Here is a 9647-nt window from a genome sequence, read left to right as displayed (position 1 = left end):
TTCATCACTGATTGGCACTTTATTAGGATAACAAAAATTGTTCTTAGCCTTTTTAACTCATGCAAAATTCTTGGGTCCTAATAATGTGAGCTGTATTAAACCTAGGAATTGGCGAAAACCTGCATTTGAAAAACACTTGGTGACAATACACATTTATGTGTGGTCAGTAATTCAAGGATTCCTTTTATTTTCAACAGTTTATATTACAATTTCTTAGAAGTAGTATGCAAAATGACCATAAAAGATAATAATTAATACATATTTACATTCTTAAAAATAGTTACTCTTGAGGTTGACGAAGCTGTCACTTTACTAAATGAGTGTGACACAACAAACTAATGGAAGAATCAGTTTTTCATATTTAGCCTGAATTGTTCATTAATGGTCTTGCTTTCTAGAAACAATTACGCAGTGACTTCTCATCCCTGATGACATGTGAGACTTGATTAAAAATTAGTGGGCATTTGAAATTGAATTTTCTTAGCATCTCACACTTGTACATAATAGATTGTAGACCCAAGTTTGGATGTAATCAGTAAAAATGTGTTTTAATCAGAGTGAGATTTTTACTGAATATTAAAGATACCTGGTGACCCAAGATCTTGATAAAAACCTATCCTTATATGCAAAAATAATATCAGACATTGGGAGTACTTTGTGTTTGAGCAATTCAGAATAAACTGGATTGGTTCACTGTTAAGGTTAACATTGGGGTTCCTGACTCCCCTGCAGTACTCCAGGGCAGTATGAATATCCTTCTGCTAAACCCCTTCCACAAGAGAGTGTCATAGGGAATTCCTAGTAGTAGGTTTTCTTTACAGAACTAGAGAAACTCACCTGAGCCCTTTGGGTCTGTTTTCATTGGTAGACACATAAGCTTGCTTGCTAAAAGATAAATTGGCAAAACATTTTTTCTACAGTATACCTGGATCGTCATGAGAATGTCTTGTAAATTTCAGTTATCTGCAGGCTTTAAAGTAGGAATATACGGAGCAGGTTTCACTTAAAGAAGAGCATCACATTTAAGTAATAAATTTAACAAGTTAAACAATAAACTCCTAAGCATTTAAAGATTCCAAACGTTTGCAGACAAGGGGTATTAGGCAAAGACAATGTCTCGGCCTAGAAACAGATGCAGTTGGGAATGAAGTTTTAACCAGTCGCTCCATTCTAAGGCCTGACCACATTTTTTGTTAGAGCAGAGTTAACAGATCTTAATTATAGTAAACTTTTTATCAAATACCATTAGAAAGCAAAAGGTAGAACATATGTATGATGAGATGACAACAGAGAGATTATTTTAATCTCTGTCTCCAAATAGGAAAGGAACAAGGTTTTTATCATTGCATTTTAAGGTATTTTCTTAGTTTTAGGGAGAAGAATCTGAATTAGAGGCTGGAAAATTACCTATCATTATAGTTAAGTATTGGCTTTGTGTCCATATTAGATGTTATTAGAGCTAGTTAGGTTTCTTTTTGAAGAATAAATTGCACAAGCAGGGGTCAACAACACCTCAGAGGGGACTCAAGGGAACCCTTTCCTCAGGGCTTTATTTTTCACCATGGTAAATTTACTAATGAACACTTGAGCAAAATGTGGATCAACCATATAATGGTATGTTTTCACAGTGGAGGGGAGAGGTTCCACAGCCACCACCGGGCATGGGGTCTGCAGGAAAGAGCAGCTGGGGGCCAGGTGGCAAGATGTCTTTGTGATGTAGTCCACAAGTCTGTTGTACTGTTGTTCTGACAGTCTCTCTCGGACTCCATCCACCTGGGATCCAAAAATAAAGAGTCTTTAGTTGCCAAACCCTCATAATGGCACTTCCATGACAAATTATTTCTTTGGTTTTTGCCTTGATACATCTACACATTATGCCTTTGGGTACTCTAATAAAGCCATTTTGTCCCAAACGGTGCTTTTAATTTTTCCTCTGAGCTGTGGCAGTAACAGTGCACTTTTAGGAGTACAACAGAAGCTCTGCAGGAGACTGTTAGGACAACCTCCTTTGAATAAGCATTTGGTGTGTAAAATTCCCATGTCTGAAGTTGACAATTTGGTAGCATTTTACTCATTAACTATTAAACATCTCTCACTGCTCCTTACTAACGAGCTCAGGAACAAAGAAGAAAAGTGTCTTTTCTCTGCTTAAATCAACATTAAACTCTCACCCTGAAATAAAATTGTTTGCCTGTCTCCTTGAACCTCTTCAGTTTGACAGAAAAAAATGTGGAGAAGAGCATCTCTTTTCAAACCAGTGGCTTTGGACAGAGCATTAAAAAAAAAATACCTTTTGAACTGTAACATTTTCTGTTTTTTATAAACACTAGGATTTAAAGCCAGAGAAAATAAAAAAACTGGGCAGAGGAAGGGGAAATTTTTATGGAAAAAAAGGGAGGATGCAAAGTACATTTATGGTTCATAAAAGTCTGGCTCATCTTCAGTGGAACTCAAACAGGGGAACTGAGATATACTACCTAAGTTCTTAAGTGCGATTTTCTGAGAAAGCACCCATCAAAGGCAGTTGGAGCTATAAATTCTTCCCACCCTGAAATTCTGTAGCTATCTAGTGTGTAGATCATGTGGACTGGGAAGTTTCCAGTGTAAGCCACTGATCTGTGGGAATTAGGTAGCCACTGACCTTTCCGTGGTCTGTACCTACCAAATGTTGGCAAGACCACTCTGGAAGAATTAAAAACATTTTAACAAGGGCTTTTGAGTTCTCAAAGTAATTTAATAATGTAAAGAATTTCTATGTTTCTGTGTAGGGCATGGAAACAGTGCAGCCAAGGGTGTCTTAAAAGCTGCACAAAGCCAGTGGGACGGTAAGGAGTAAAGGGGATGCCAGAGAAGTAAGTAGGGCATCCAGCAGAGTTTGGATCTTGAATTTTTCAGCTTGGGACAAAAAAGAAAAGCCCCCAAAGTTTCGCCGACAGATGAAAGCTGTGTACCACCAGGCACAAGCCAGAGCTCTGATGATATCATTTGATGGGGTCAGAATTCAGCTGGAAAGCTTTGAATACACAGAAAGTCTTAATTGCTCCTCCTGAACAGCAGCACAGGAAAACCCATGCTGTGAAAGGAACCTGGCCAAGGAATAAATTGACCTTCTGACTCATTTTGAGCCTCTCTCATAAGGGATTTCAGTAATGTGCCAGGCATATTAAGCAATTATTACCCTAAAAATGGCTGCATTTAACCAAGAAAAGCAAATGCTGATTTAAAAAATCTGAATCCTGCCACATTTCAATATACTGAATGATGTCATCTACAAATTAATTCCTTCCAAAATTCAAAGGAGCTGTGTTTCCTAGCATCTAAAGCAAAAAACCAGAAAAGCCATTTTATATAAAGATCTTAAAATACTGTTCCTAGTTTTCCCTGGAAGACAGCAGGTTGGGTTCTTAACCCAGCTTTATGTCTGTGCATCAGGTTGGCATGTGACGGGTATGGCCTGACACGAGCATGGCAACTGAGGAAGATTCACTATGTCAAGCAGCCCTGCTGAGTGACCCCCCCTGCCCATTTTGCAAACACTGGATTACAGCACTCCTAAGGAAGGGTGTACTGTCTCAGAAAAGCATTTTTTTCTATAGTTTGGGTCTCTTTTGGGGTGAGTGGGGAAGGGGTTAGGGTTTGGACATAGGACAGGTCGGGGGGCAGTTATTTCCTGATTCCTAGGAGGAGCTCAGGGGAGAGGTAAATTGGGATAGATTCAGAGAAAGCAGAATCTGGGGGCTGAAGGCATACTGGATACCCACTTTTCTGTCTCGTGCCAGGCGCTGCCCTGCAGTATTCCTGCTCAGTCATCTTTTCCTGCCTCTTGTGTAGCCACCCCTTAATCCTAGACCCCCGTTATCCCTGAGTACCGATGGAGAACCAGTGTTGAGCACAGTGTCCAGCGTGTCAGTGCTGCTTCTGCCTCTAACTCCGTGATTCCATGGTCTCAACCTTGGCAACTTCTAGGAGTGGTGACTCCAGCTATCATCTCATTAACCCCTAGAGAAGCACGTCTGTTCCTTTCCAGCTGTGATAATTCCCCACAGTACCCTCCTCAAAGAAAAAAGCCAAAGAGAGAAGGATCACAGTTGAAGACAGTAAAGACAGTTTTAACAGCAAAAGCTGAATCTCCAGTCTCGTATTTACGAAATATTTCCCAAGCAGCTAAGGAATAATGATGGTCCTAGATATTCCTTAGGGCCTTGGAAGTTTCTCGTTAAGGACCAAGGACTTGAAGATAATGATACTATCCCCTGCCAAATCCTGTAGCCAGATCACTGCTGCTTTATTGTCAATTGGATCAGAAGATTTTGGCAGATCTAAAGTCAGCCTGGACATCTGACCTCTGTTTATTCCCAGAAAGTCATCAACTCGAGGCAGCAATGTACGCCTAGTGCCAAGCCCCAGCTTAAAGCCTGACTGATTAGGATCCAAGAAGCTAGAGAAATCTCAGAGTTGTTGTGGTTGGCTGCCTTCCATCTTCTCAGATAATTTTACCCAAACAGTGGTGTGAGGGAAACAGGCTCCCGTACCAAGGAGAAGATAATGAATTGGGCAGGACCTGCTAGAGGCAGGTTTGCTGTCCTTTGCTGGGGCCATTCAGGCCCTAGGTTAGGACCAGCAGGCTCCAGCTTGCCACTGACTTACACTTGTCTTGCTGGGTGGAAAAAGATGTCTGTTTCTTAGGTCAACTCCTAAAGCCCCTATGGATCAGGCAGTCAGCAGGGAGGCAGGAGCAGAGAGCCATTTTCCACTGGGTGCACCTGCTCACCCTGTGCTGGACTGTAGGAAGCTGGTGCCATTTTTGTCAGGGCTCACCTAAGACCCTGGACAGAGCATCCATTCCTCAGCAACTTATGTGTGGCCAAGAGCCAGCATCCAGCACAGAAGCTATCAGGGAGCTGCCCCAAGATCCAAAGGATCATCCCCGGGAGGTACCCCACAGTACTTAAGGGATGGGAATCTGTCCTGTGGGAAAGAACACAGCCAAACAGAAGACAGAGTGGTGGAAGGAGAGATTTCTGCACGAAATTTTGACCCATGAAATCTTGGGGTGGAAATGGAGGGGGTGAGTGAGACCTGGTTTGTGAGCTTGCGAAGGTCTGGCCTGTGGGCTGCACGTTGTTTCATGATACCCTCACTGCTTGGGGCGGCCCTCTCCTGTATCCAGCCTGCTACAGCAGACTTGTGCCTGCTTGGTGGGGCAGAAGCACGGAATTGCCACCCCGGCCCTGGCCCTCTTGTACAGACCTGTTGGTGTTGGAGCTCCGTTGTCCTGTCTATTCCAGCGCCCCTGCCCCATGACAACCAAGCCTTGTTCAGCTCATACAGTGGCTCAACCCCAGGCCTTGAGCCCATCTGGCCTACTGCTGGGCTCCCCTTTGAAAGGCTCCCACACTCACCCGGGTTGGGGCTTCCCAATGCCCCTTCACGCCTCTTCTCTTGGACAGCCCTCCTAGTCCCCAGCAGCCAACGCCAGAGGCCGCAGGCTCATACGCCTGCCTACCAGCGCTCAGCCCACAGCTCAATTTCCCCCGCAGTTGGCCACACAGTCACCCTGTTTTTCGAAATGTACCTCCACATCACAGGCCACTCTTGGCTGCCTGAGCTGCACAGTGAGCAGGCTGCTTTGCTTGCTGTCCTGGGCACAGTCGATCTCTGTGACGGGGAAGGCTTGCTGCTGTGTGTCCTCACCAACGCTCACAACGAAGAGCACTTCTGAGGTCAGGAGCAAGCACCCTTCGTGCTCCTGGCCTGAGCCCCTCACCAGAACTACATCCAGGGCCATGTGCACTTCTGGTCTGCCCAGAGACTGAAGCATTTTCCTGTTTCAAAGGAGAAAAGTGAGGCGAGAAGCCAGTTTGGAAAAGATGGTCATATACCAGTGCTCACTGTACCAAGGGCTGGGCCATTGTCACACACGGTTCCCCAAAGGCAAAGGGCTCTCACCAATTTGATTATTAATTTTAGCTTGAAATATAATTGTCACTTTAATTCTCAAACTGATTCTGGTTAACAGAACCCAGCTCCTCCTGGGGACAAAGATTTCCCTTGGCTCCTTTTCCCAATAGAAACGCCCACCCCCCTGACCCACCCATGAGAAGGCTGGTTCTCTAGGGAATCCCGGGTCCCCTCACACGGCCTGGGCTCCTCAGTGTGCAGCCTCCCGAGTGGTGTGTGAGAGGCCGGGAGTTCTGCGGCCAGTCCCACATCTGGGGACGGCAGCCTCTGCTGGGCTCGAGGATGCCCCTGTGCTGCCTGAGCTGCCGAACGCTGTCTTGGGCTCCCCTGGAAGCAGGGCCCGTTAGCTTGAGAGCAAAGCAGGCCCCTTAACATCCATGTGCAGTTGAATGGGCGTCTATAGATAATTTTACCAGACATATTTGACGTGGCTATTTGGAGCCTGGTCAGCATGTAGATCACTTGGCTGATAGCGCTGTTTGGGAAGCTGAGAAAGTCCAGCTCCGTGTAAAATACCTGTGGAAGAGAAGTAAGGGAGTTTTACTAGTTGTTTTCTGGAAACCAGTTCTGTGCTGCAGTGATGTCATCTGCTTACAGCCATCCATAAAGTGCAACAGGATCCAAAATGATGTCAAATCCTTGGAAGCAAGTGTATAGATAATCATTAAGCGCTGCAATGCTCTTAACTCTCGTGATCTTATGTTAGCTACAAACTGCAAAATGAATGAACTACAGTCCAAGCATCGACTGGACTGGCAATTAATGGAAATATAATGCTCCTGGGAGTAATCAGTCCTGAGCAATAGCTCCCACACTGTACAATTTATGTGATAAAAAAAGTCATGATTGTTAGTTGACTTCCTTGCTTCATGTTACAATACTTGTGTATCTGTGCTGTGGCTGGGCACATAAAAAACACAACACACAGAGATGCACACAAAGGCACATGGTTTGCCTAGATACAGTATTTAAGTGACTTAAGCCAGCTGTTAAACATGAACCCACACACATTTATGAGCACTCTTGGGGTTTATTACACGCTCTCCCTGGTGCTTCACCGAACGTGGGCACCCAGCAGCGGCCATGCAGGCCTCTAAGGAGGCTCTCCAGAACCAAAGATGGTACCGCATGTGTGCTTTCTGAGGGCTCGTAAATGTTTATGAACGAGGCACAGTCATTAGACTAAGAGTTAGTGGTTTGTAAAACCTTCAGTGCAGTAATAAAAGTTTTACAAGAATGATGGAAAGCAACACGGCCATGTGAAGCTCTGTTCTGAGATGCTCCTCCATGAGGGAGAGATCCTCAGCCTTGGGAAGGGCGTGGTGAGGACAATGGCATTCTTAACACCAAAGGCCTCGATGCATGAAGTATGTCTGAGTGGACTTCACCCCACTGAGTCTACAGCAACAGGAATACTGTTTTTACGGGTGCGTACGCCTTTGATGGGGAGTTGGCCTGGGCCCGCTGACGGGTGGCAGTGGTTCTGTTTGTCCGCTTCCCTGTGAGGGAAAACGTCATTCACAGAAGGAGAGCGGGAGAGAAATGGGGAGGGAGGCGGCGAGGGGGGAAAGCGAAGAGGAACACATGTTTGCGTCTGTGTGGTCTCTTAAAGGAACCCTCCGGATGGCTGCCTGAGTGTGGGCATTCGTCCCCCACTCTCTCCCTTGCAGACACAGTTTTTATGCCCTGATCTGGCCGCCTCTTGTCAGATCTCCTGAGGGGCGAGATGCCTGCGGTGAGACGGACCCCTCAGACTTTAGGGCCAGATGCAGACTGCTCGCCTGTCTGACAAAGGCGGGAGCCCGCCCATAGCCTGTGATGGTAGCTAGGCAGCCCGCTTCCTGACCAAAGCGAGGACGCCGGTTTTAGGTAAAAAGGTAACAATCCCAGTCACCGGCCTATGAAGTCACTTTAGTGTGCTCTGCCAAGAATGCGGAAAAGAAGCATGGGAGGAGGTGCTTGCTTTCATACGCCCCCGGTACCCCCTGGGCACGCGCGAGTGCGGGAGAGGCCCCAGCACGCCACCGTCCAGTGCCAGGGGTGCCACCGGGCCAGCTGTCTGCTTGGGGAAGGGGTCTCAGTTGTAGATCATGGGCCTTTGCTGCCGGTGGCCAGGAACTCGGCTCAGGGGCAACAAGCACCGAGTCTGCAAACGCGAGGCTCTGTGGGCGTCGGCGTGCACGCTCCTCTTTCTCATTCTCTAAATACACACACGTCATAGACATCTTCCTGACTTCTAACCTATTTCTCCTTTCCAACTGGTCACCAGACAAAGCAGTAATCCTGTTCTCTGCTTCAGTATTTTCTACATATTGCCCTCAATTTTCTCTAACTGGTTACTTCTCATTAAAGTCTATTTTACACTTGATCTTAGGCAAAAGGCCGAGAAGCAATCTTTAATTAAAGTCTATTTTATTAGATGAACTGCAAAAAGATTCTGTGAGATAAAGCTAATGAAATTGCTAATTTCTTGGGTCTATAATTATAATTATTAGTAGTACGAATCCACTCTTTCCATAAATAAGCATAAGGAGGTGAGAAAGCAAGCAATTTATCTTTTTATAGATTTGTCCATTTTATTTTTCACTGCTTTGCCACGTGAAGGCCTAGATTATCTCGGAGACCTTGGTATAGTAACACAAGTTAGTCGGTGATGTCTGAGCTGGCCTGACAGGTGCCCCGAGACTTACCGTAGCCAGTCTGTGACACGAGCTCAGCGGCTCCTCCGATGGGCTTTGTGAACACCCCCATGATTCCTTTCCCCACACCTGAGATGACACCCTTCGCCTTGTGTCCTGCTGAAGCATGAGCCTCTGATGTTCTCTGGAAGTTTTGCATGGGCTGATCGACTATGCCAGCAATTGCACCTGAAAAACAGCAAAAGCCCCTCGTGAGGCCTGAGGCTTAAAATCCTGGGAAAGTGAAAACTTTCAATCCAGAACAGTTTTATTTCGATTGAAAATGAAAACCTACCCTCATTATAAAGTTCTTTACCTTTATTTACAATTATCTAAGTTCACTGGGCACTAAGACATTTATGATCTTCATCAAAACACAATGTTCAGACTGGGTTTGGTCCATCACAGTGAGGATCTGTGAAGTTCAGTTCAGAATTTAATAAATATGTCAGACTATTCCAAAGTGACACTCACATGCCTTTGTCCAGAAACCAGGCAACACGGTTTAGGGAAGAGAGCTAACAATTGCTCAGGAGGGGGCAAGCTTGCTCAGCCTAATCAATTTTCACCGAATTAGGAGCATGAAGAAACTGGAAGAGGCCATGCCATCCCTTTTCCCTGTTCTCCCTTTTAATAATGATAGGAGCAATTCTTTAATAATCTTAATATATTAACGTATAAGAGTAACTGTTGATACTGCAATTATTTTTATAACAGCTAATCTGTTTTGAGTGCTTACTATGTGCTGGGGACTCTATCTAGAGTGTTACTTCTATGATACCATTAATCCTCATAATCCTAGGAGTCAGACATGGTTTTTATCCTCAGCTCCTAGATAAGGCCGCTGAGCACAGAGAGGTTAAGGAGTTTTTCCCCAAGGTCACACAGCTGTCTTGTGCTTGAGCCAGGATTTGAGTCTAGAGAGGCAGAGTCCCAGCCCAGCTCTTCACCACCAAGCTATTCACTGATCCTGTTTATAAGACAGGCTCTTCTTTTGCCAGTCTTAGA

At 45.3% G+C, this 9647-nt stretch overlaps 1 protein-coding gene across 3 annotated transcripts in view; it reads right to left on the bottom strand.

Annotated features, from left to right (window-relative positions):
• Positions 1 to 1524: 1524 nt before the first annotated feature.
• VPS13B (vacuolar protein sorting 13 homolog B) overlaps positions 1525 to 9647 on the bottom strand; it is a 752513-nt gene continuing 744390 nt past the window's right edge. For all 3 annotated transcript variants that reach the window (XM_027594446.2, XM_027594522.2, XM_027594354.2), the window contains exons 59-62: positions 8652 to 8828; positions 6375 to 6477; positions 5576 to 5825; positions 1525 to 1773 (exon numbers count right to left, since the gene is read on the bottom strand). In XM_027594446.2, the coding sequence (XP_027450247.2) occupies positions 1525 to 1773; positions 5576 to 5825; positions 6375 to 6477; positions 8652 to 8828 (779 nt within the window). The remainder of the gene's footprint in view (positions 1774 to 5575; positions 5826 to 6374; positions 6478 to 8651; positions 8829 to 9647) is intronic.

This window comes from Zalophus californianus, chromosome 4, assembly GCF_009762305.2.
Source record: "Zalophus californianus isolate mZalCal1 chromosome 4, mZalCal1.pri.v2, whole genome shotgun sequence".
In the NCBI taxonomy this organism is placed as follows: Eukaryota; Metazoa; Chordata; class Mammalia; order Carnivora; family Otariidae; genus Zalophus; species Zalophus californianus.
The sequence above is the reverse complement of the archived record's forward strand: the minus strand, read 5'-3'. Positions and strand labels throughout refer to the sequence as shown.